This window comes from Herpailurus yagouaroundi, unplaced genomic scaffold, assembly GCF_014898765.1.
Source record: "Herpailurus yagouaroundi ecotype Mexico unplaced genomic scaffold, PumYag 142, whole genome shotgun sequence".
Classification (NCBI taxonomy): domain Eukaryota; kingdom Metazoa; phylum Chordata; class Mammalia; order Carnivora; family Felidae; genus Herpailurus; species Herpailurus yagouaroundi.
Genome location: NW_024412397.1, coordinates 21222686 through 21250179, shown reverse-complemented (window position 1 = coordinate 21250179; position 27494 = coordinate 21222686). Strand labels below are relative to the sequence as shown.

Below are 27494 nucleotides of genomic sequence, written 5' to 3'. Positions count from 1 at the left end.
GGGTGAGCAAATAGTATCAGAGGTGTTTAAGAATAAAATTTTTGAATTCAGTGTATTATGTAATTAGATACTATAATTTATGCTTGTATAATTATCATTATAATCGTTGGTTTGGCCCAGTACCTTGCATATAGAAGTTGACTTCTGGAAGATTGAATTCATATTGTGATGGGTATGTTTGTGCATAAAATGAATGATGGATTGTCAGAAGGAATAGGCCTGACCTTAGTATGGTGTTGACAAATTATTGTCAATCTACCATCAAAACAAAAATTGACTAGGAAGTAGTCAAGGTAGTATACTGAAAGGTAGAACACAACCACAATCAGATAACTGCTTTTTTTTTTTTATTTGTTTAACATTTTTATAAGGGAAAATTTCCAAGAAACACAAAAGTAGAAGAATAGTATAATGAATTCTTATGTATCCCACACCCATCTTCAGTAATCTGGTAAATGCTTTTTGATGGTGGTAGATGGATGTGCAAACTCCTTTGGTAAAGAATGTAAGAAAAGACTACATGGGAGTAAGAAAAACCTCCTAGTAAGTTACAAATCAAAGGAGTCAATAATGAAGTGCTGCTAATTATTAAGAAAAAATTAGAATTGTGACATTTATATGTTAGGGAGAGATTCTTAGGTATCTGATTACTTGAGTTAGAAACACATTTTATGTTGATCTATAAATAAGAAAGAATGACTTTGTTCTCTGTGACTAATAGAATTTGTTTTGGGAGAATTCTGACTTTTGCTGGGGTTGCCCTACTGTCCCTTGAAACACCAAGAAAGAAACTAATATTTATTGTGCCAGGTACATAGAGTTAATTTATGCAATACTTCTGTGAGATAAGTGGGACTACTAATGTAAAACTGAAGGTTAGGTAAATAAATTATATAAAGTCACATAGTGAGTGGGATTGAGGTTTGAACTCAGGAGTTTTAATTTCACAGTTGATCTTTTTCCTACTATAATCTGTCCTCTTTATTAATGCCAGTTCTGGAGGGCAGGACCTGTTGCTTTGACGTGGAAGAGCATGTAACTATCATCCCAGTAGAAACTCATATGTTTGTGGGGGTTTTTATTATCATTGGATAACTGTTTATTTGGAAAAATGTACTGCTTATTTCACACAAATGAGCTTTTGGAGTGTAGCCATAGTTCAAGGCTTATTTGTTTGAGGACTAATGTTTTTACTTGATAGTTTTTTCTTAAAGCTTTAAAGGAGAGGGACACCTGGGTGGCTCAGTCGGTTAAGCCTCCGACTTCAGCTCAGGTCACAATCTCACAGTTCAGGAGTTGGAGCACCTTGTTTGGCTCTGTCCTGGCAGCTCATACCCTGGAGCCTGCTTCAGATTCTGTGTCTCCCTCTTTCTCTGCTCCTCCCCTGCTCACACTTGTTGGTGCGCACGTGCTCTCTCTCCCTCTTTCTCTCTCTGAAAAATAAATAAGCTTAAAAAATACATATTAAAAAAAAAAAGCTCTAAAGGAGAAACAAGGAGATAGGTAGGGTGAGATTCTAATATCAGTTTAGGGAGATAGGGAATCACCAAGCGAAATCCATATGAATTGTATTCCCGTTGGTTGTTTCTTGGTGATTATTTGTATTTAAATGGTAACCATTCAGTTATACACTAATTTTTATAAATTGGGAACTTAATTACTTTCTTGTATCCTTAAATCCTATTTAGCAAATCTCCTGTTCCTGTTAACTCTGATGATAATCCTCAACAAACTTCAAGGGCAAAGTGTACTAAAGGGTTCCTCGAAGATTTTTTAAATAATGATAATCAGGTGGGTGAAATTAAATCTTTTTAACTTCTTAAAAGAGGATTTTTTTTAACTTATTAAAAGGATTTATGACTACTATACAGATTTTAATTTCTGAGTTGTTGAAAAACAAAAAAGAAAAAGATTCAAATCCCCTCTTCCTCAACATAAATGCATAAAAGCATCACTCCTAGAATTATTCATAATTTTATTTTAGTATTTTAAAGTAGAGGGACCTGGGATTGAATGCTACAGAGAGCTGAAATTATGTTTTTGTTTGTTTGTTTGTTTTTGTTTTTTTTGGACAATGTATAAAGCATACCATTATAAAGTAAGTTATATTTTCCCATAGGATGGTTGATTATTGAGAGTTGTGTTTCTAACTAAGAAAAAATTATAGACCTCTTTAAAGAAAAATTTTTTTAATGTTTATTTTTGAGAAAGAGAGGGAGGAGGGCGGGAGAGAGGAGCAGAGAGAGGGAGACACAATTTGAAGCAGGCTCCAGGCTCTGAGCTGTCAGCCCAGAGCCCGACCTGGGGTTTGAGCCCACAAACTATGAAATCATGGCCTGAGCTAAAGTCAGATGCTTAACTGACTAAGCCACCCAGGGGCCACATAAATCTCTATAATTTAAAATAGGAAAATTATTACCCAATTTTGCAAAATCAACATATGTGCATCTTGCATGTAACCCCACAATAAAAAATAATGTGTATGTATGCACGTAAGGAATTATATATAATTTGACATAGAAATACAGCCATGGCTGTTAAATATTGAAACCATACTTTTGGGATCTTAAAATCTGGAAGATTTGGCAGGTTGAACACTCAAAAATTAACTGAAAAATTTAATAAACTGAGTTCCTTCGATGAAATTTACTAGAGAAAGTAGAGACTTTCATAATATGTTTGATCTTAGAACTTTGTGTAAGATACTATAGCAGATGTTGGGTAAGTGAAGCTTAATTATTAAATATTTATTTGATAAATATTTGAGGGCCAAGCACTTCTTTAGGAACTGTCTCCCCAGTAGTGAATAAGAGGGAGGAAATCCTTGTGTCTTGGATTTTTTATTCCACTTGGAGAGACAAACTAAACAAATACATAGTATGTGACATATAAGGGAGTACTGTAAGTATTATAAAGAAACATTAGTTGGGATAGGAAAATACAGGTACAATTTTAGATAGGGTAGCTAGGAATGATCTCTCTGTTGAGGTGATACTTGAGCAAAAATCTAAAATGAGTGAATAAGCCAGATATTCCTGAGGAAATAACTTTACACGTAAAAGTAATAGTAATTGCAGAAACCCCAAGGCAGAATTGTATTTGGCATGTTTAAGAAATATCAGACTCTAGTAGTGTAGCTCAGTCAGAATGAACAAGAGAAGGATGGTAAGATGGAGAGATAACCAGGAACCAGATCATGTAGCGTCTTACAAGTGATGGAATGAAGATTTTTATGTTTTATTTAGGTGAGATGAGAAGTCACTGGAGTGTTTTGAGTGGAAGCGTGAAATGATCAGATCTACATTCTAAAATATAAAATGGCAGCTATATGGAGCATAGACTTAAAAGGAGCTGGTGAAGGAGCAGGGAACCTAGTTAGGAGAATTTTTCAGTCTTTTGGGATAGGATTGGCTTAGGGTGGGTACATTGGACGTAGTTAGGAATGGGTAGACTTGGCATATATTTTGAAGATAGACCTAGTAGGATGGAGATAGAATTCAAAGAATGAATTTAAGATGTTTGAGCCAAGCAGCTAAAAGATTGGGTGATGCCATTTACTTAGGTAAAAAGCACTAGTAGAAGAACAAATTTGTAGAAATTCTTTTAAGTTTGAGATGAATGAATGTTAAATACTAATCAGTGGTCCCTTTTCCCCTGCCAGTACACACACAATCTCACTACCAGGGTGTTTTTGTTTTGTTTTTAATAATTTTAGATGCACCCAAAATTCCTGTCACCATTCTTTCAGCTTCCCTAATGCTATCATCTCACATACTGTAGTATAATGATCACAGACAGGGAATTAACTTAGGTATAATTTTGTTATCTAAACTATAGACCTTACTCTAATTTCACTAGTTTCTCTACCAGTGTCCTATTCCAGAATTCAACATTGCATTTAATTGTCATGATTCCTTTTAAAATAGTCTTAAAAATTTTTTTTTTTAAATATTTATTTTTGAGAGAGAGCATGAGCAGGGGAGGGGCAGAGAGAAAGACACAGAATCTGAAGCAGGCTCCAGGCTCTGAGCTGTCAGCACAGAGCCTGATGTGGGGCTTGAACTCACAAACCATGAAATCATGACCTGAACCGAAGTCGGATGTCTAACTGAGCCATCCAGTTGCCCCCAATTGTCAGTTTTCATTAATCTGCATCAGTCTGTGGTAGTTCCTCAGTCTTCCCTTGTCTGTCATGATATAGACACTTTTGAAGAGTACTGGTTGGTTATTTTGTGGATAGTTCCTCAGTTTGGGTTTGTCTGACGTTTTCTCATGATCAGAATGAGGTTATGCATTTTGGCAAGAATGCAATAGGAATCATGCTATGCCCTTCTCAGTGCATCATATCAGAGGGTTCATGTTACATTGATATCATTGATTTGTGTCTGATATGTGTCTTAGTTGGGCTACTTTAATAAATATGCCATAGACATGGTGGCTTAAACAACACACATTTATTTCTGTTGGCTGAGCAGTCCAAGATCAAGGTGTCTGGTGAGGTCCTGCTTCCCAGGATGCCATCTTCTCCACATAATTTCCCATGGCAGAGAACAGGGAGGAAGCAAGCCCTCTTGTGTCTCTTGGATCAGGGCACTGATCGCATTCATGAAGGCTCCACCCTTATGACCTAATTACTTCACTAAAGTCCTTTCTCCAAATACCATCACATTGGGATTAGACTTCAACATAAGAATTTTAGGGGAACACAAACATTCAGTCCATAGCAATATGTTAATAATATATTAATATACACAATTATGTTAATACTTGTGATGTTAACCTTGAACACTTGGTGTCTACTGACTGTCTCTTTAGTAAAATTACAGTTTCCCCTTGTAATTAATAAATGTTGGAGATATTCTGAGACTGTGCACACATGCACATCTATATTTCTATATTTGTATATGTGTCATAGTTTATATGTATGCATAAAATCGTGAGTTTATACTTACACCTTTGACTCCAGTTCAGTCCTGCATGGCTTGTTTTAGCCTTTCTTGTTACTTATTTGTAACTTCTTTTTCCACTGGTAAGAATCCTATTATTATCCATAGTCTCTTAACTATTCGTTCATTCTTAGCATACATATAGTTTGACAATTGCTAATCCATATCCCTGTAAGGAACAAATTTACTAACTAGATCACATTATTTATGTATAGTTCTTTTTATCTTTAGCCTTACAATATCCAGTCAAATTACTGTTTTCCAAAGTTACCTTGGTTAATTATTTTCTTCCCAACCCTTCGGTGTGTTCATGTTGTTCAATTGTAATACTGTTAGGTTGTTAATTTTTATTGTACTTACTGGGTTTAAACCACATTCTATTTGGTTTAAATTGTTTTTTGAATATGTGAAACATTACTATAGTTCTGAGAGAGCTATACAATAAAGATATACTCCAAGACATTCACTCAAGTTTTAATGACGAGTCTCAGGACAAATTCTATCAGACATACCAACATTTATTAAATATTCATTAGTGAATTGCACAAATAGTTTATATAATCTGTTTCATAATTTTCTTTTTGGAACTCTGATCACTAGTTTGCATGAAAAATCCACTCCAGGCTTTTGTAACCCTTATGGTTGGCATCAGGCAACTAGAAAAAAAATTCTTTTTAATGTTTATTTTTTTAAGGCAGTGGCTGAATGCACGTAACTTAGAGATAATGCCTCAGGTCTGTTTACAAGAGTCAGGAGGATAAGGCTAATTGAATCCTTAATCCTTGTTTATTTTTCTTTATTTTTATCACTTTTTAAAATATTTGTTTATTTTTGAGAGACAGCGCATGAGCAGGTGTGAACATGAGTGAGGGAGGGGCAAAGGAGGGGGAACAGAGGATCTGAAGCAGGCTCCAAGCTCTACACTGATAGCAGAGAGCCTGATGCGGGGCTTTCAAACTTATGAACTGTGAGATCTTGACCTGAGCCAAAGATGGAAGCTTAACCAACTGAGCCACCCAGGTGTCCCTATTTTTTTTTATTTTTTAAATTTTGGTGAAATATGTGTAGCATAATATTTACTATTTTAACCATTTTTTTTTTAAATTTTTTTCAACGTTTTTTATTTATTTTTGGGACAGAGAGAGACAGAGCATGAGCAGGGGAGGGGCAGAGAGAGAGGGAGACACAGAATCAGAAACAGGATCCAGGCTCTGAGCCATCAGCCCAGAGCCTGACGCGGGGCTCGAACTCACGGACCGCGAGATCGTGACCTGGCTGAAGTCGGACGCTTAACCGACTGCGCCACCCAGGCGCCCCTATTTTAACCATTTTTAAGTGTACAGTTCTATGCAGTAAGTACCTTCACATTGTTGTGCAGCCATCACCACTGTCCATGTGTAGAACTTCTTCATCTTCCCCAACTGAAACTATACTCATTAAATACTAACTCCCCGTTCCTCTTTTGCCCCGCCTCTGGCTAGCACCATTCTGCTTTCTGTTTCTATGAATTTGACTACTCTAGGAACCTTACGTGTTTTATTAGTCGGCTGTGATAACAAAATACTTTAGGCTGGGTGGCTTAAACAGTAGAAATTTATTTCTCACAGTTCTGCAGTTTGGGGAATCTAAGATCAAGGTTCTAGCTGGATCTAAGATCAAAGTGCTAGCTGATTCTGTTCGTGGTGAAGGCTCTCTTCCTTGCTTGTAGGCAGCTGCTTTCTCACAGTGTCCTTCCATGGCCTTTCCTTGAGCTGTCAGGTGTCTTTTATTAGAAGGACACTAATCCTGTGGTATGTGGGCCCTACCCGTATGACCTCATTTAACCTTAATTACTTACTTATGGCCCTATCTCCAAATATAGCTGCATTTGAGGTTAGGGCTTCAACATGAATTTTTGTTGGGAGGGGTACAGTTCAGTCCATGGCATCATGTAAGAACCATACAGTATCTGTCTTTTGGTGACTGGCTTATTTCCCTTAACCTAATGTCTTCAAGGTTCATCCATGTTGTATCATATGTCAAAATTTCCTTCCTTTCTTAGACTGAATAATACTTCATTGTATGCACCAGGTTTTGTTTACCCATTCATCTTTGATGGATACTTGGGTTGTTTCCACTTTTTGGCTATTGTGAATAATGCTGCTATAAATATGGGTATATAAATAATCTGTTTTGAGTCTGTACTTTTATTTCTTCTACCTATATAGGCAGAAGGGGATCATAGGGTAATTCTGTGTTTAATTTTTTGAAGAATTGCCATACTGTTTTCCACAGCAGCTGCACCATTTTACATTTCTATATCCCATTTCTTATACTCTGTTCATGTAGTTGTGGAGAGCGTGCTTAACTTTGAACCTCTTCACTAATGAGATTCTATTTCTAATATTCTTGTGCTTGTCAACATCTTCCTCTAGACTTGAAGTTTAAATAGTATGTCAGTTATATTGTCTATACTGAAATATATTATTATGTGGTAGCTACCAGGACACAGCAGCTCATTTGAAAGATATAAAAATAATAGGTTGGTAAGAAGCCTTGAAAAAAAGTTTTAAAAAATATCCCTTATGGATTCTCTTAAAAGAATCCTGATCATGTTATTTAGTGCTGCTGCCTTCTTTGGATGCAGGTAAGATCAGTTGATAATTGAGGTGTGAGTGTTTTTTTACATAGCAAGGAATGTGTGACCAATGAGTAAGTGAAAAACTAGCATTCTCTGTGTGAAAACATTTAAAAGTGTCTACAGAATGCTGTATTTGAAATTCTGGTTCTTGTTCAGCTGATAACTAGCTTTATTTACATACCCGAGAAAGAGCATGTTGGCCTACCTGAGCTCTGAGGACCTTCCATTTCTAAAAATCTGTGATTTTAAATGTATAAATGAAAGCATTGCAAATGTGAACATGTACTGTTCATTTGAAAAGAGCAGGGACTAGAAAGGATGTGTCAAACTTCATGGTTGTCTCTAAATATCTCGCAATTGGGTAAGAGGAGGTGTTGAGTTACAATAATGACTTTTCAAAACACATTATTGATTTGAATGTTTGCATTTTATATTGTGGGGAAAATACAAAATAAAACTTTTTCCTCTATGAATTTGCTCGGTTAATCATTCATCTGTTTTATGTCAGAGCTGTACCCTTTCTGGAGGGAAACATCATGGACCTGTTGAAGCCCTGAAACAAATGTTATTTAATCTTCAAGCAGTACAAGAAAGTTTTAATCAGAATAAAACTGTAGATCTGAAAGAAGAAATTAAGCAAGTAAGCACAAACTTGATTTATGAATTGAGATCTGTGAATGTGAATTAAGATCTGTGGAGATATACGATACCTTCCCAGATCTTTTTCAGTTTGACCTCTAGTTTTATATCAATAAACATGCCACATAACTCATGCTCTAGAGTTGTAATACTGTTATTTTTTGTAAAAATTAACTCAAATTTAATACTGTTACATTTCTGTAGCTGTGTACCCCTGAATAGATTATCCTCTTTTGTTCATGGTTATAAATACAGCATCTTGTTTAGATATGACAGTGTTACAATTATAGTTATGGAAGGATTGTAGGAATTGTTTTTTAATGCACTGCAACATTATTGGTATAACCCAACTTTTTGTATTTATATTTGAGGAGGCCTGGAAATCCTTTTCAACTTTAGACTTCTCTACATAACTATGTCTGCTGAAATTTTATTGTTACCATGTGTTTGACTTTTCTTATAGTTAATGTAAAATTTTATTTTAAAACCATTGTGTTTTTATGTATTTCCTAGGAATTTCGAAATCTCTTGGTGCTTTGGACTGCTATTCTATAGGGGTTGAGTTTTCTTCACAATAGTACAGTATTTACATAAAGTTTATATTCTCACAAGTCTGATTGTAAATCTAATTCTGCCACTTAACTAGCAAGTGCAGTATTTGTACAAATCTCTTAACCTCTTTAGTTTTAGTTTCTTCTTCTGTAAAATGTGGTTGTTGAAAAGATAAATAGAGACAGACTATGTGAAGTACTTATATAGTGCTTGGCTCCTGATAAAAACTTTATAGCTGGTAAATACTTAATAATAAATATTTTTATTGTCATTGCTTTGTTATTCTTATTCAGTGAAGCTTTATGAAATTCAGTTTAAATTACAAATGAATGGATCAGCTCTTGGAAACTGTCAAGCCTGAATTGTCTTTCAATTTTTCTATACATTTTAATGATTATTACAGTAACATATAGCGTGTAATCTATTCCTTTTTCCCCCTCCTGTTTTAGACATCATTGAGACATAACCTTGTTCATTATAGTCTTAATTTGAAGCCAAGGATTTATTTTTATTGGACATATAATTTAGAAGCATACATGAAAGATGAATAAGTAGTAGTTTTATTTTTAGAATAAAGAAAATATTTAATGGCATTACTTTACTGAAAATTATTTGCTAGAATTATTTCCTTGGAAATGCAGACTGTTTTTTAATGTTCTCATTTTTCACATACTAAGTAGCACTTAAGTTTATAGTTATATAATATTTTCAATATTTTGTTATATTTGGTGTTTTTAATAATAGGTTTCAGAAGACAATTTCTCTCAATTACAGTTGAAGGAAAGTATGGTTCCTATTACTAGATCACTTCAAAAGTAAGTATTCTCTACTAATTTCTTAAGATGTTATAGATACAAATCCATTTTAGTCATCTCTTTGAAATCAGAAGATTCCAGGAGAAATTAAGTAGTTCTAAGAATAGATAGACTTGATATTTTTAAAAATACTAATTTTTAATTTATATTCGAGTTAACATATATTACAATGATGATCTCAGGAGTAGAATCCTGTGATTTATCCCCTATATATAACACACAGTGCTCATCCTAACAATTGTCTTCCCTAATGCCCATCACCCATTTAGCCCATCCCCCCTTCCATAGCCTCTCCAGCAGCTCTCCGTTCTCTATATTTGTCTCTTATGTTTTGTCCCCCTCCTTGTTTTTATATTATTTTTGCTTCCCTTCCCTTATGTGCATCTGTTTTGTATCTTAAATTCCACATATGAGTGAAGTCATATGATACTTGTCTTTCTCTGACTAATTTTGCTTAGCATAATACACTAGTTCCATCCATGTTGTTGAAGGTGGCAAGATTTCATTCTTTTTCATTGGTGGGTAATACTTCATTGTATATATATACTACATCTTTATCCATTCATCTGTCGATGGACATTTGGGCTCTTTCCATACTTTGGTTATTGTCGGTAGTGCTACTATAAACATTGGGGTGCATGTGCCCCTTTGAAACAGCACACCTGTATCCTTTGGATAAATAGCCAGTAGTGCAATTGCTGGGTCGTCAGGTAGTTCCCTATTTTAAATTTTTTGAGGAACCTCCATACTGTTTTCCAGAGTGGCTGCACCAGTTTGCATTCTCACCAGCAGTGCAAAAGGGTTCCTCTTTCTCTGCATCCTCGCCAACATCTGTCGTTGCCTGAGTTCTCAATTTTTAGCTATTCTGACGGGTGTGATATGGTATCTCATTGTGGATTTAATTGGTATTTCCCTGATGATGAGTGATGTTGAGCATTTTTCCATGTCTATTCATGTCTTTTGCTCATTTCTTCACTGGATTATTTGTTTTTTTGGGTGTTTGATAAGTTCTTTATAGATTTTGGATACTAACCCTTTATCTGATATGTCATTTGCAAATATCTTCTCCCATTCTGTCAGTTGCCTTTTAGTTTTGCTGATTGTTTCCTTTGCTGTGCAGAAGCTTTTTATCTTGATGAGGTCCCAGTAGTACATTTTTGCTTTTGTTTCCCTTGCCTCCTGAGACATGTTGAGTTAGAAGTTACTGCATCCACGGTCAAAGAGGTTTTTGTCTGAAGTTACTGCATCCAAGGTCAAAGAGGTTTTTGTCTGCATTCTCGAGGATTTTGATGGCTTCCTGTCTTATGTTTGGGTCTTCCATCCATTTTGAGTTTAGTTTTGTGTATGATGTAAGTAAGTGGTTCAGGTTCAGTCTTTTGCATGTTGCTGTACAGTTTTCCCAACAGCATTTGCTGAAGAGACTGTCTTTATTCCATCGGATATTCTTTCCTGCTTTGTCAAAGATTAGTTGGCCGTACGTTTGTGGGTCCATTTCTGGGTTCTCTATTCTGTTCCATCGATCTAAGTTCTGTTTTTGGTCAGTACCATACTGTCTTGATGATTACAGCTTTGTAGTACATCTTGAAGTCCAGAATTGTGATGCCTCCAGCTTTAGTTTTCTTTTTCAAGATTGCTTTGTCTATTTGGGGTCTTTTCTGGTTCCAGACAAATTTTAGGATTGTTCTAGCTCTGTGAAGAATGCCGGTGTTATTTTGATAGGGATTGCATTGAATATGTAGATTGCTTTGGGTAGTATCAGTATTTTGACAATATTTGTTCTCCCAGTCCATGAGTATGGAATATTTTTCCTTTTACTGTGTGTCTTCTTCAATTTCTTTCATAAGCTTTCTATAGTTTTCAGTGTGTAGATTTTTCATTTCTTTGGTTAGGTTTATTCCTAGGTATTTTATGGTTTTTGGTGCAATTATATATAAATGGGATTGAGTCCTTGATTTCTCTTTCTGCTACTTCATTATTGGTATATAGAAATGCAACCGATTTCTGTGCATTGATTTTATATCCTCTGATTTTGCTGAGTTCATGCATTGGTTCTAGCAGTGTTTTGGTGGAATCTTTTGGGTTTTCTGTACAGAGTATCATGTCGTCTGCAAAAAGTGAAAATTTGATTTCCTCCTTGCCGATTTGGATGCCTTTTATTTCTTTGTGTTGTCTTGATTGCTGAGGCGAGGACTTCCAATACTATGTTGAATAACAGTGGCGAGAGTGGACATCGCTGTCGTGTTCCTGACCTTAGAGGGAAAGCTCTCAGTTTTTCTCCATTGAGGATGATATTAGCGATGAGTCTTTTGAATATGGCTTTTATGATCTTGAGGTATGATCTTTCTATCCCTACTTTCTTGAGGATTTTTATCAAGAAAGGATACTGAATTTTGTGAAATGCTCTCTCTGCATCTATTGAGAGGATCATGTGGTTCTTGTCCTTCCTTTTATTAATATGATGTATCACATTGATTGATTTGCAGATATTGAACCAGTTCTGCATCCCAGCTATAAATCCCACTTGGTCATGATGAATAATTCTTTTAATGTGTTGTTGGATCCAGTTGGCTCATATCTTGTTGAGAATTTTTGCATCCTGTACTTGGTATTTTTAAGCTTCATGGAACATATTGTTTAATCCTCAACTTTTCTCTTAAACGTGTGCTATTTCCTTTAATGTGTTCTTAAGACCTAATGAGATAACCTTAGATGCCTAAATATAATGGATATGAGTGGCTTAGAGAGATTCTCTTTTCATTTGTGTAACAGCAACAATTTGACATAGTATTGTTATGGATATCATGGAAGAACAACTTGTTTATGAAATGTGTTTTTATGTATTCCCTCTAGAATACATATAATAATGATAAATCTGTCATTATTTGACATCTCTCTACAGAAACCTAAAGTGGGCATAATGTCCTGGATATAAAGATAGGTCTAAATGCCTTGAGTGGGTTAATCCGTCTGTTTTCTTAGTTGCATTATCTTAAGCAAAAAATGTGGAGATGAATGCAAATCTTTCCTATAGTCATGGTATTTGCAGAGGGAATGGTATTTATTTATTTATTTCATAATTGAGTTTTTATTTGTTGTTCCGAGGATCAGTACAGACAATTCAATTTGTACATAATTCTTAACGTACGTACCGAAAACCTAAAAAAACCATGTAGCTGTGGTTCTTTTCTCAAAGTTATTCCAGTGACCTTCCAGCTTAAAATTTGGAGGCAAATTTCCCTTAACAGTATATCAAGTACCGGTATCTTCAAATGTTGATATGCTCTTACATATCACATTAGTTCACAATTTAATGTCATATACGCTACATACTCAAATTTTCAGTCTTGCACAGCACATTAACAAAGTTACTAGGAAACTGGACTACCACGAGGAATGGTATTTATTTATGGGTTTGGTTGTGTGAATGTTAAGTGCCTCAGAAGATGGAATACTGAGCTTTAGGAAATGCTAAGATTGAAATTTTTTACTTTAATAACTCCATTTCACTTGGCTAGAAGTGGGGCTAAACAAATCTTGTGTACCTTTTGTCCTTCAGAATGTGTTTAGAATTCTGTTATCTAAGGAAGTGGTGGAAAAGTGAAACACTAGACATGTAAACTTTTGACTCTAATTGCCGTGATATTTATGTGTATGTACGTGTATGCACACCCACTTTTTAACTTCCATAGTTTAAAAATATATGCATGTATGATTTTTTCCCTGTGACTTTATAATTTATAATTTTCTGGGTAGAAATAATGCCTTACTTTACAGTTTGCCATAGTATTTTGGTATAGTATTCCTATCTGGTAGGAGTCCGTAAATAATGATAATAACATTTTTTGAACACTTAACCAAGTGTCAGTGTTCTTAGTGCTTTTGAGTATTCATGTGATCTTTACAACCCTATGAGGTTGTATTATTATTTTCATAATTCAGATCAGGTAATAAAATTCAAGTAATTAACTTGCCCAAGGTTATATAACTAGTAAGAGGTAGCACTGGGTTTCAAATCAGATGGTCTGATTCTACAGCCTATGTTGTTAACACTCCTCTTATTAATGATAGCGATACATTATCCATTTAGACTGGTGCAGGGCCTCAATTGATTATCTAGTATAAAGACCTCATTCTGCCTTAAAATTTAAAATAAGATGACTTCAAGCTTTCCATGTTTCTTAAAAGTATTTATATTGAACTTGTGTCATAGACTTAAATATGTTTTCTAAGTACATAGCCTGGAAGATGTTTTTGTTGGTGAAAATGAACACTGGGCCATAAGTAATTAAATGAACACAAAAATTGATACTGATTGTAGGGGCACTTTTACCATTAGCTGAAATTTTTTTGGTAGTAGTAACTTTTTTTTTCTGGCTTAGATGATCAGTAATCTTGACTAGATATAAAATGCCATTTTCAGAGTAAGATTCATGTTTGCAAATGGCTGTTAGCTGTTGATTCTGTTAGATTAGCTGGGGCAATCTTGATTTGGCTTTTACTTTACATTTCAAAATTATCAGTAAAGTACTGATATGAAGTAAGTTTAAACTTTTAAAAGTATGTTAGTACATGTTTTCTTTATTTTTAGTGTGTAGATTATTTTAAGGACAATTTGAAATTCAGATTTTTCTGGTTAGGTTTATGGCCATCTTTTCATATTTTAAAATAAATAGACTCAGCTTTTTCAAAAGTTGCAGATTATACCTTGGATGCTTTAATGACCTTTCCTAGGATGAAAATCCTATTATGTCTCTCTCTATCCCTCAAATAAAAGTTCTTGTTTTTAACAGTTTGACTGCTAACCAGTTTTAAAATGTCTTTCATTAGGCTCAGGAAACACTAAGCTCTTAGTATGGGTTCTGTTTACTCTGTTGGACACTCAGTTTTCTTATGTTCTTTCATTAGAAATAATTGCTCTCTAGGAAGATTCATTGGACCAGAAGTATAAAAGACTGAGTAGCCTAAGATGTTATTTTTTTCCAGAGGGATTTTGCTTTGAATAGGAATCTAAATTGTAATTGTTTTTTATCTTTATAATTCTTAGCTTTGTTTTATGCATTTACATATTAGGAACTTGTTAAAAACGTATTAACTGAAACCTCGAAGAGAGAAATTTGCCATCTTTAAGCAAATGAAAAAATTGTAGTTTTTGAACAGGGGCCTTTTCTAGAACCTTGTATGTCATGTAAGCCACCAGCTACTCTGTCTAGGCTGGCTGTGAAGAATGAGCGATAATTGTATTGCTCATACACTATAAAGGTGAGCAGTAGGAGACGATTTCAAAATCATCAGTCATCCAAAAATAATTTGTACTGGCTTTAGAGTATATTGCTTTATATATAATTTGGAAATGAATGTGTAAGATTTTATGGTTTTCAGCAAGTTAAAGGCCTTGCTGTGAAGATTTAATGATAGCTAGAAAGTTGTCCTGTTTCTCACTTCTCTTTTCCCCGCTGTTTCATTCTATACCAGAGATAGATAGAATTAACCTCTCAGATTTGTAAAACATGATCCTAGAGCAAAAATTTTTCTTTATACTAATGTTCTCTGCTAAGATCTAGGGAGCGGTAGGCATTTTGTTTAGTTGTTGCTGGATGCGAGCCTGAATATAGGCCAGTAAACATAATACTTAAGAACAGCCAGTATAGCAGTACTAATAGAAAACCAGAGGCAAGGTATCAATGAGTAAATTAAAATACAGTTTGATTGCTTTCATATAATCAGTCTGTTATTAAGTTTCTATGGGCTCATTGATCGATACATTCTCATAATAAGACCTGCATCTTTTAAATTTCAGTTTTTAAGGTGAATGACTATTCAGTGTTGTAACATAACTCTTAAATTTATATTTTTCCCATTAGCTTGCTTTTTCACTTTTTTAGAGAAGAAACTCGAGTAATTTCCTTATATAATTTTACCCCATGCTTCTCCCTACACATACCTTTGAAATAGCAAATCACTTTTGGTGGCTTCTTCTCTAAGTAGATTGATTGATTGATTGTCTTGTTCTAAGCAGGGCAGATAGAGGTTAAATGAAAGGAATGAAAGGAAATTAAAGCTGTTGTGTGTAGCTGAGGTAGGGGGACTGAAGAGTTCACATTACCGCTTAGCTTTTTCATTCATTCCCATCATACCACACCCCTCCCTTCCCTTCCCATCCTTCTTCTTTCTCCCTAATACTGTTTTTTAAAGACATAAAATAGGACTAGGAAGGAAACCAGTTATATTGAGTTATAGTTATGAAAATATTAAGATAATTTCTAATTGCTAATTTCTAAAATAAATTTCTAATTTCTAAATTTCATATGCTTCTTACTGCATTTAAATAAGACATTTAAAATACAGGTAAGTTAAAATTCATTTAGTAAAATGGCCTTTTGCGTAAGTTAAATAAAAGCATTAAACCATGATGTGGTCTTTTACTTAACGTTCACATGTTGATCAGCAAACGGAGAAAGGGAATATTGGAAAGCACCAGTGGGTCACCACTGAGACTTCACTGTTTGCTGGATGAACAACAAGGCTCAAAGTTGTCTAATAGTTGGCCAGTTATGTCATATGAACTTTTGGATTGTAGACAGGACTGAGGTTACATGTGTAGTACATGTGTTTAGTAATTAATGCAATTTTGTAACTATTATATAACTATTGTAATTTTGAAGTCGTGGTGACTATAAAAGAAATTTTGAGGTACTGCAATGACTATAATGTAATAGAAAAGATCTCTGATTTCTCTGGCATATGAGGTCACAGATTTGGGTCTGTTGTTTGCATTCATAATGGAAGGAAATGCTAATTTACAGGTAGCATTTAGTGAAAATAAAGATGAGAATATTTTCCCACATTAAATTTTGTAGATTCCATAAATGCAAGGGATCTGTGGCCCTCAGAGTTGTAAATAGATAAGATTCTAGCCACTTGTCCCTCCCTCCCTCCATCCCTTCCTCTCTTTCTATTCTCCTCCCTCCCTTCCTTCTTCCCTTCCTATTTTACTTTTAGCAATCACTACACCCAGTGTGGGGCTTGAACTCACAATCCCGAGATCAGGAGTCATAGGTTCCATTGACAGAGCCAGCCAGGTGCCCCTCTTTCTTTTGAATCATAGGTTGTTAAATAATAAGCCTGAAAAAAAGATAGATCTAAGTCCAAAGTATATTCACAGATTATCTTCTGTCTCATAAATGTGTGTCTCTAGGAAGAAAATAATTCTTTAGGTAAAGAGATTTTACTATAGGATGTAGAAATGATAGAGTCTAGTTAATTTTACCTCTGATTGCTTAGTAACTTTGGGTGAGTTATTGTCATTTAGTTGATGAAGATACAAATTTCAAAAATTAACTGAAGTTGCCAAAACGGTGGCAAAATCCAGATTCTTAATGTATTTGAGTAAAAGTGTCCAAGAAGTAGAGTACAGGGAAATAGATATAATGTAGTAGTAAGTAACAGTACTGGTTTCTTCCATCCCCTTGTCCTGGGTAAAGTGAAAGATGTATTTTATGTAATACATACTTACTCATACTTACCGAACCCCGAACCTGTGTTAGAGACTGTAGAACAGGCCATTGTAGTCACCACCTTTCAGCTCACCTTCGAAATAGTAATTTCTGTTAGTAAACAGGTTAGTGCACATCATAATTGCTATATTACTTGCTTCTCTTGGTCCCTTATTAATAAGAGGTCTGAAATATTGTTGATTAACTGATGTTTTCTGAGTGGTCCTTGAAGTTCTGAATAATAGGGAGGACAGACTGGAAGAATATTTTTAGAGGAAAGTTAAGGTCTTCTTTTTTCTTAGTTTGTTTGAGGGATGATTACATTTTTCCACTGAGACCTGACCTAGAATTTTAGCTTTGTTTTAGAGAAAACAGATTGTTGATATAATTCCACGTAATTGTCATTTGTTTCCCCCCATGCTCAATAAAAATGAGTTTTCCTCAACTGTGACTGATATTTCAGTGCTATTTTTAAAATTTTAGCTATCTTAAATGTACATCTTAATGAATATATTTTCTTTCTTAAATAATATACACTGTATTCCAAAAGAAAGGGTGTAATTTCACAGTTACTGTGAAAATTACATGAAGAATGTATCTTGTTAAGTGTGATACAAATAAGCCTATTATTATTATTTTTTTTAATCTTTTTTTTTTTTTTTTCAACGTTTATTTATTTTTGGGACAGAGAGAGACAGAGCATGAACGGGGGAGGGGCAGAGAGAGAGGGAGACACAGAATTGGAAACAGGCTCCAAGCTCTGAGCCATCAGCCCAGAGCCCGACGCGGGGCTCGAACTCACAGACCGCGAGATCGTGACCTGGCTGAAGTCGGACGCTTAACCGACTGCGCCACCCAGGCGCCCCCAAATAAGCCTATTATTAAAGTTCTTGGCAAACTTTCAAAAAAAACCCCTTGAATGTCAAAAAATACATATTTTTAAAGTAAGTGTTTATAGAATTTAAATGAATTATTTTAGCCTTCAGTTACTCAGATCTCAAGGTTTTATAAAGAAAAATTCCAAATGTTTGGTACTTATTTACAAATCATTTCTCATACTAATTTTGAAGTTAATAAACAATGTAATCACCATTTGTTGCTGTCTTCATTGTCTGCTCAGTCTTTAATATTGGTTTATAATGTGTTTTGTACTTTTCAATGAAGGGCTTTGCACCATTTATCTCGCCTGAGAGACCTGGTTGATGATACCAGTGGGAAACAGTCACCGAAAACATGAAGAGGAAAATAAAACATTCCAACCAATAAATAGTCACCACAGAACAAAAATGTATATTTTTCCTATTCCTTAAACTGACAAAGAAATTATAACTCATACATTATTCTGTGATTGGTTCAAATATTATATGTTTTTTTTAAAAACCAAACTTGAAAATGTGCATAGATTTTGTGACCTATTCTCATTTTATGCCAAAATGCTAGAATGTGAACTTGAAGGACCCACACTGTGTCCTACAGTCTGATTTTGGTTTTCAGGCCAGCATATGTCCTATATTCAAAGGTGGATGATTTCCGTTCTTGAAGCTGTATTACATGGATTTAATCTTCTTAAACATCCTCATCATTTTATCATCTGTTTCTGGATTATTAACAAACTCTTCTTGGTTCCTATCCAAAATCTCTTCAGTAGACTTTTTGATGCAATTAACATCTACTTTTAAGTAGCTTAAAGGAATATCAAAGTTGTTATGGTGTATCTTATCCATATAGAGTATGTTACTTTTAATTTTCCTAAGTATTTAAGATATGTTGTATTTGCAAATAACATTAATTTAATGACGGGGTGATGTACTGCTAAAGGAACGTTTTATGTTGTGAAATCCAAGAGAAAACCTCATTTAATTGATATTTTGATTTTGATTCTGTGTAAGATAATCTTGGTATTGATAGCTTACAAAGCATTTCAGGGGTGTATATTTGAGAATTTAATATTTTGGTACTGATTATTTCCCAGACTTTAGTTTTGGGGTTAGCTCAAACAAATAAAAGCTATGAGATCAGTGACCAATTACTTCATGCAATTTGACAAATAAAATGAATATGGAAAATCCAAAAGCAACTCTGTATTATGAAGCTATTTTGTAAGAACTGAACTTTCTTTAAAGCAATCTGTAGTCTAAAGTCTGTCTCTAGCTGGAACTGAACTGAGCTCTGTAATTTTGCATTTTCTACCAAGTAAACTTCTAATAAGCAAGAAAGCATCTTTACCAACAACACTAGGAATTAAGTCATAAAGCATATTTTAAAAGCCTGATGAAATGAAAGAATATCTGTGTGTTTATACAAATAGTACATTTTAACATGTCCAAATTGTAGCATCTTTGTTAAGTAGTTTTACTGTCAGATAGGAATTTCTAAGTACATTGTGTTGAAGAATTTTTTCCCCCAAATTTAAATATAGACCTTTGCTATAGAACTTACACATCAAAGACTATAGAGGGAGCGTTGTCATTTTTTTTTTTTTTTTTTTGACCAAGGAGTCACCACCGTGCAGTTGTTTTTTCCCAGTTTGAGAGTCACTTGCCATTAAGTTTGTTTTGTTTAGTCTGTGGAGGTATTTCTGACATCAACATTCTATTTTCTGATTATGATCTTCTGCTTTAAAACAAATAGTTTGCATACACTCAAACAAGGCATTACTTTGATGATGAAAGTACAATGGATGTTAAAAATGCGGATTTTAAGTAGGTGAACATGAAGCCAATTTGGGTTGACATGTTCCAGTTTAGCCAAATCTTCTGTTACACAAATTCCAATGGAGGCAGAAGAGATGAATATATCATCAGGTAATAAACTTCTAATCGCATATATGTTGATCAGACCTAGTATTTAGTATTTGCCTATAAAGCATTTCCAAAGAGATTCTGCTATAATGACTGAATCGCACTGATTTGATTAGTGCTGCCATTTGCAAGAAAATAGCTTCAATGCTAAATAAAATAAGCCTTCTAAATTTTTATAACTAATATTTTAAGAAACCGTTGATTCTACTCGATTATACTTACGAAAGGAGTATTTTTCCTTTGTGTTAAATATGGAAGCTTAGTCATTTTATTTTCTTTTTAAATTTTTTGTCAACGTTTATTTATTTTTGAGACAGAGAGAGACAGAGCATGAACAGGGGAGGGGCAGAGAGAGAGGGAGACACAGAATCTGAAACAGGCTGCAGGCTCTGAACGGTCAGCACAGAGCCTGACGCGGGGCTCGAACTCACGGGCCGTGAGATCATGACCTGAGCCGAAGTCGGACACCCAACCAACCAAGCTACCCAGGCGCCCCTAGTCATTTTAACCTAAAATATAAATTAACTTTACTAAAGTGATTCCAACTTAAAAAAAAAAAATGTATGGGAGAGTCAACTAAGAAAAATCTAAATGATAAATGTTCATGAAATTTGCTACAGAATTGATTAAATTACATGTTAAACAGTTCAGTATTTTTTGAGTTTTCCAGGAGTGAGAGGAAGGCAGCAGTATTAAGACTGCTGAATTGGAAATTTAAAGAAGATAATGAGCACAATTATAGGTTTTAAAAGTTGCAGTGTGAATATAAATTTTTATCAACCCCTTTCTTTTAGGTATATTTAAAAGTGTTAGGTAGAAAAAGAATTTTAATAAGACATTTCAGATTTTTGGTTGAGTATGAAAAAAATTTAACCTAATTCCAAAATTTTTTTGAGATCAAGGGATAAAAGTGCAATGAGTATATGAAGACTCAAAACTCAACTGTATTTTCTTTAATACCAGTAGGAGCTTTACTTTCACTGTTCTCTGTGTTAGCACATTTCTGTGTCATAGAGATTTCTGACCAAATTGAGGAACACTGTCTTGGGTTTGTTTGGATTATATGTCTTTCTGTGTTATTTCTTGTTGAAATTTATAAATGTGGATTTTTTTTTTTTTTTGGTATCTAAAGTTTAAGCTAACATCTTGTTAACTTATATATAGTTATACCAAAATGTTTTTTGAAGATAAATCATGACAAGATTCTCCCTTGCCCCATGTTTTGAATACATGGAATCACTCATAGGTTTGAATTTTTGTTTTATCTTTCCTTTTCCAACGTGTACCGTGTGTCTCAAAACCTATTTGGTGGAAGTGCTATGAAGAAGTAAACTTGCCAAAATGATGCAAGTACTGTGAAAAGAGACAAAAGAAGCAAAAGGCCAATAAAATTGATGATTCATGAGCAATTGAAGTTTCTTGAAACGTGAAAGAGTGTGTATCATTCTGTTCCATGTACCAATTGGATGTTTTATACATGGTTATATATTGTGTTAGTTTGTAGTGCCGATCATACAATGATTGGTGCAAACCTGGTCCTGAATATGTGAACGAACACATATTCAGGTTATATTGTTACATTTTTTTCCCATGACATTTGAAATTATTCCTTTTCTGTTTCCCTATTTTCTTTCTTCTTTATATTCATCTGTGGCTAAGATTGTTTTCCTTTTTTGAACAAAAATACCTTAGCTTTTTGCCCTCCCAGTTTGTTTTAGACCAGACTTCTATAACCACTTTTCTCACAATGTAGCAACTTTTCTAACGATATAACAAATGTATCTGTCCATTCTTCATTATCTTAACTAAGAGGAGTCCATTTGTCTAATACCTATTTATTTTTTAAATGTTTATTAATTTTTTGAGAGAGGGAGAGCACAAGCGGGGTAGGGGCAGAAAGGGAGAGGCCAAATCTGAAGCAAACTCCAGGCTCTGAGCTGTCAGCCCAGAGCCTGATGCAGGGCGCAAATGCCTGAACCAGGAGATCATGACCTGAGTCAAAGTTGGATACTTAATCGGATTGAGCCACCCAGGCACCCCTGCCTAATACCTACTTCAACCTTTAACGTTCCTGCCCCTATATTCTCACCTTTGTGGATGTTATTTCCCATACTTGAAATACTTAGTTTTCTTTCATTCTGGTTATGTAAAGCTTACTCCAGAATTTCTTTAAAGCTCTAACTGAATGTTGTATTTTCTTTTCCAAATATTCTAACGTTCTTTCAAACTGGGTAGGTTGGCTTTCCTTTTTCCTCTCCCATCATTCATTTAGCTATTATATTTCTTGCTTTTGTTATGAATAATGTCTCTCTACCACATTGTGTCCCTAGGGGAGAGAATGTCTCAAGAGTTAGAGGATTGATTTTTATCTCCTTGATAAGATAGTATCTCTTAACATTACTTTGTATAACCAGGAACGTGTAAACTTAAAGTCGTGATTGATAATTTTAAGCGTAGTTCTCCCTATAAGAGTGTAGGCTCAAGAAAGGACAGATCATACTGTTTTATGTGATGTTCTGCAAATCCTTAAAATGAAGTAAATTAAGCCTATTTTTAGATGTTGCTGGTGCTCTTTATCAAATAGGATCAACATTTGTGTACTTTGGATGATGTCTGTAAGCCTTCTAACCTCTTGAGCTCTCAAAGCTAAGATTTTTTAGTTTTTATATATTTTGTATTTCATCATATATACAAATTATTTTACAGATCTAGGGCTATGTCTAGGAAAGCTTTCAGCAGCTGGTTTTCATTGTGTTCTTTTGAGCTTGGCTTGATGGGAAACTAGCATTCTGGGTCCAATCTAGAAACAGGAATGACATAGTGATTATAACAAGAGAAATTTAACATGAAAAAGTTTTAAACTGTGACAAAAGAAATATGAGAATTCTATATGGTACCCCAGAACTGAGGGGGAGTACCCAAGGAAAAGGTACCCTTGGGTACCTATTGGAAATAAGGGGCTTAAGATTTGGATTCAGATCTCGCTGAAGAAGGGGTAGCTGTAGCCTACTGGATGGCAGAGAAGTTTACTGGTTTGGCCAGCCCAGAGTTGGTCTTCAGTCACTAGGCAAATAGGAAGTCACCCTCCAAGGTTCAGGAAGGCTGTAGCTAGTTACTGGGTGTGTAGGCACACAGAGGCAGGAAGGGGTCTCAGTGTTGGCAGGACACCTGAAACATGAAGTGTTTGTGTTGGGAGGGTTGCAGGAAGGTGATTACCAGCCTGGTCCAGATCTGTGAGTGCCAAGAAGACCCATAACATTCTGGGATTGTGACTGGGAAGAGATCAGAGGTCTTCATACCCACCTGGTTTGCTGATGGTGCAGCTGCCAGAAAGCAGTGGGAGAGCCCCTTCAGGGTGAATTTGGAACTGACAGACTGTAAATTGATAGATTTCGAAAGGTTTTGGTGGGAGAGAACACATATGGAAAATACAAAATGCCTCACCTATCTCTGCCCTCTGTTTTGCAACATCTTATATAGCCTATTCAAACCAAGAACTAGGCATAAAGGTAAGGTAGCAAGAATGTCAGGTCGTTTAGAAAACAGGTAAAATGAGAGAACATGGGCCAGTGTTTTAAAAATCTAATGATCGGTGCCTGGGTGGCTCAGTTGGTAAAGTGTCCAACTTTGGCTCAGGTCATGATCTCATGGTTCGTGAGTTCCAGCCCTGCGTGGGGCTGTGTGCTGACAGCTCAGAGCCTGGAGCCTGCTTCGGATTCTGTGTCTTCCTCTTTCTCTGCCCCTCCCCCGCTCACGCTCTGTCTCTAAAAATGAATAAAATGTAAAATACCTAAATAAATAATGAATTTGGAAACTTAATAAAATAGTTCTGAACTAGAGATCTGGGACTATGTAAGTATTCTGGAATTAAATGAATTATCCTCTTAATCAGAATATCAGACAGGAATACAGTATATTGCTTTCATTATTTTTCATCAAGGTAGCCACATGGGTTTAAATGAATGTTTCGGGAAATGAAGTTTCCTGAAATTGGAATGCTTTGTTTTATAGTATATTTTTGCTTTAATTAAACAACTTTTTGCTTTTCTGTGTCTTCCCCGTATTGCTCTTAATTTTTCCCCTCAAGATCATCTCACATGCGTATTCAGTCTTCCAAGTATTGAAATCAACAAGAGTAATGCTCTTTCCATCTGTCAGGCTAAGTATATCTAGTTTCTAAAGTATTTCTTTAGACAAAGTTTTCATTATTGTCTCACTTTGTGGATGTTCCCTAGCTTTCAATATTTTGTTGTTTAAGAGCCTGGCTTTATTTTACAAATGATCCAGAGCCCTACTTAATAGCAAAACTAGAGTATATCTTTTATTTTTTTTTTAATTGAGTTACAACTAAAAGTTTGATGTGTACAGCACGATGATTCGATATTTATGTATGTTGTGAAATGTTCACAATAAGTCTAGTTAACATCCTTCCACTTTTTAAAAAATTTTAATTCTAGTATAGTTAATATGCAGTGTTACATTAGTTTCAGGTATTCAATATAGTAATTCAATTCCATCACTCAGTGCTCATCATCAGTGCATTCCTTAATCCCCATCACCTATTTCATCCATCCCCACCCACCCACCTTCCCTCTGGTAACCATCAGTTCTCTGTAGTTAAGAGTCTGTTTCTTGGTTTGTCTTTTTTTCACTTTGTTTTTCTTATTGCCACCTGTAGCTAGTTTTTTTTTCCTTTGCTGAGGTATATAACTGATAAAATTGTAAGATATTTAGAGTGTGAATTGTGATGATTTGATATACATTATGAAGAGTGCCCCCATCTAGTTACTGCACCCACCATCTCATATATCTCTCTATTTTTTTCTTTTTGGTGAATTATTTTTTTCCAATGTGGCACCAATATGCAACATGCAAACAGTAGAATGGAACCCTACATTCGATTCTTTATTACTCCATCCGGCTAGCATTTATTTGGCTCCTGGCTCTGTGCTAGATGTGTTTGGAGGTGGATGGAGGAGAGGGGAGTGCAGGGGTGGGAGAGGCGATGAATAAGAAGGCATGACTGTCATGAGGAACTCATGGTGGAAAGATGTAAACGGACACGATTACACTACAACCGGTAAGGGTTGTTTCAGAGGACTGAACAGCTGCTGTAAAGGCACAGGAGGTGGAACACCTAAGTGGTCTGGGGAGATCAGGAATTCTTTCACTCAGGAGGGAAAGCTGATCTGGAAAAATGAAGTTTGCCATCAGAGAAATTGGGTGGAAGGCATTTCAGACATGGGTGTAATGTGCAAAGACTTGAGCGCTAAAATGGTCTGATACAGGATTCATCGACTCAGAAGGGAATGTTGTATGTTTTAGTGGGAGACACTTGTGCTTTAGTATCAGGCTTCTGATTCTGCCGTTTATTAGCTCTTTGTTGTGAACAAGGTACTTGACCTTGCCCTTGTCTTTTGTTTTCCTTCCCATTTGTAACAGCTACTTTATAGCTTTGAGCATTAAATGGTGTAAGTTATGCCTGGCATATATGACATGGTGAATAGTAGCTACTTATGTGGTAATGCATCCCGTTGAGGGAGGCACTAGGAGTAAGACGCAAGGTTGCTTCTGTCCTCATGCCTCCCGTTCTAGTCTCCATACTATTGCAAGACTTGTCCTTTAAAAACATGTCTGAGATGTACCTCTTCCCAGAATTCCCAGTGGCTTCCCATCTCAAAAGTAAATGTGAAGTTTCGACTATAGCCTAAGAAGTCCTGTGTGGTGTGCCAACACCTCTTCCCTCAGTCCCCAAACCGGAACATTTCCTACCACTGGATTTGCTCTCTGATTCAGTCACAATGGTCTTGTTCTCAGGTAACTACAAATAATGCTTCTGTCTCCAGGCTGTTGCACTGCATCCTACATCTGTGTGGTCTTTCCTCAAATACCCCATGATTCTCTCCCTCAGGTGTCTGCTGAAATATTTTATCACAGAGGCCTACCCTAACCCCCGCCACTCCCTATGCCATTATTTAATTAATTAATTAATTAATTTGCCTCTTTACTCCTTTTTTTCCTTAAAGTTGAGGGCAGAGACTTTGTTTTAATTCACTGTTTTCTTCCCAACAACCAGAATTGTGCCTAGGATTAAAGTGATACATAAATATTGTTCTGTGAATGAATGAGGCTGAGAAAGTGGCCTGGGGTCCCATCTAAGACCCTTGGAATACTCAGCTAAGAATTTTTTCCAGATACTAAAACCAAATATTTTCTTTCTTTCCAGTAGTTAGTCCATATGACCTGATACCATCTTAGCGATTTTTTTTATTATTTATTTATTTTTAATTTTTTTTCCAATATATGAAATTTATTGTCAAATTGGTTTCCATACAACACCCAGTGCTCATCCCAAAAGGTGCCCTCAATACCCATCACCCACCCTCCCCTCCCTCCCACCCCCCATCAACCCTCAGTTTGTTCTCAGTTTTTAAGAGTCTCTTATGCTTTGGCTCTCTCCCACTCTAACCTCTTTTTTTTTTTTTTTCCTTCCCCTCCCCTATGGCTTTCTGTTAAGTTTCTCAGGATCCACATAAGAGTGAAAACATATGGTATCTGTCTTTCTCTGTATGGCTTATTTCACTTAGCAGAACACTCTCCAGTTTTTAGTTGTTTTTTTTAAACATTTTTTAAAAAGTTTATCTTAGAGCGCAAGCTCTAAGGGGAGGGGCAGAGAGAGGGAGAGAGAGAGAGCTCAAAGTAACAAACCATGAAATCATGGCCTAAGGCAAAACCAAGAGTCCAACCCTTAATGGACTGAGCCACCCAGGAGCCCCTAACTTGTTCAGAGGTATACAACTACTTTTACTGAGGTTCCTATGATATTTTAGTATAAAATAAGTTCTCAGGATATAGGTTTTATTTTTTTTATAATAATGCTTAGAGGGCTATTGATTTATTTGTATTAGGTTGCAATAGTAGATGCTGTTTGATTTACTGAATAATTGGGTTTTTGGATGAGACTGTAAGACAACAACAGAAATGAGCACAAAGAAGTCTCTCGGAAGGGGATTCAGAAGCTCTGATGACCATTATTGTGCATAACTTGGCTCATCCAGGGTTAAAAGGAACATGATCATGCCCCTGACAAACTAATAATTTAACACCCCTTCAAATAATTTAAATTTTGAAAAATTTGGCAGAGACTTAGGGGAAATATGAACAATTTTATTCATAGAGTTACTGGGGGTATAGCTCAGTGGTAGAGTATTTGCATAAACAGAGTTACTTATTTCATCGTTGCAAATTAAAGCATAATTGATTTGCTATTAAAAAGGAGCGAAGAGTAGCAACTGTTTCCCAAATTTCTGCTGTAGTTCTTGGTTGTGTGTGTGTGAGCATGTAGTTTTGAGTCAGGTTTCTTAGGACAGTTTAAAATTTAAAGGTCATAAACCCTCCCTCCCCTACTTTGTTAGCTGTGGTGCCTTGGGCAAGTTGCAGCTTTAAATGAGGTAAAACTTGTAAAATGCTTACTTATTAGCACAGTGCCTCACACATAGTAGGTGCCCAGTGTTAGAAGCTATTGGTAAATACAATTTTTTCAGAATTTCAGCTGATCATAATGGTTGTCATGTAGCTGCCTTTGTGTGGATATTTTGTAGAAATAGATATGGGTCCGTGTTAGTAAG

At 35.4% G+C, this 27494-nt stretch overlaps 1 protein-coding gene across 5 annotated transcripts in view; it reads left to right on the top strand.

Moving 5' to 3' along the window:
• CUNH18orf54 (chromosome unknown C18orf54 homolog) overlaps positions 1–27494 on the top strand; it is a 62697-nt gene that overhangs the window by 7444 nt on the left and 27759 nt on the right. For 2 of the 5 annotated variants that reach the window (XM_040478781.1, XM_040478778.1), the window contains exons 5-7: positions 1689–1791; positions 8075–8206; positions 9502–9572. In XM_040478781.1, the coding sequence (XP_040334715.1) occupies positions 1689–1791; positions 8075–8206; positions 9502–9572 (306 nt within the window). Of the gene's footprint in view, positions 1–1688; positions 1792–8074; positions 8207–9501; positions 9573–18229; positions 19143–27494 lie in introns of those variants that run through there. The other 3 variants (XM_040478779.1, XM_040478780.1, XM_040478782.1) reach the window with 3 other exon arrangements.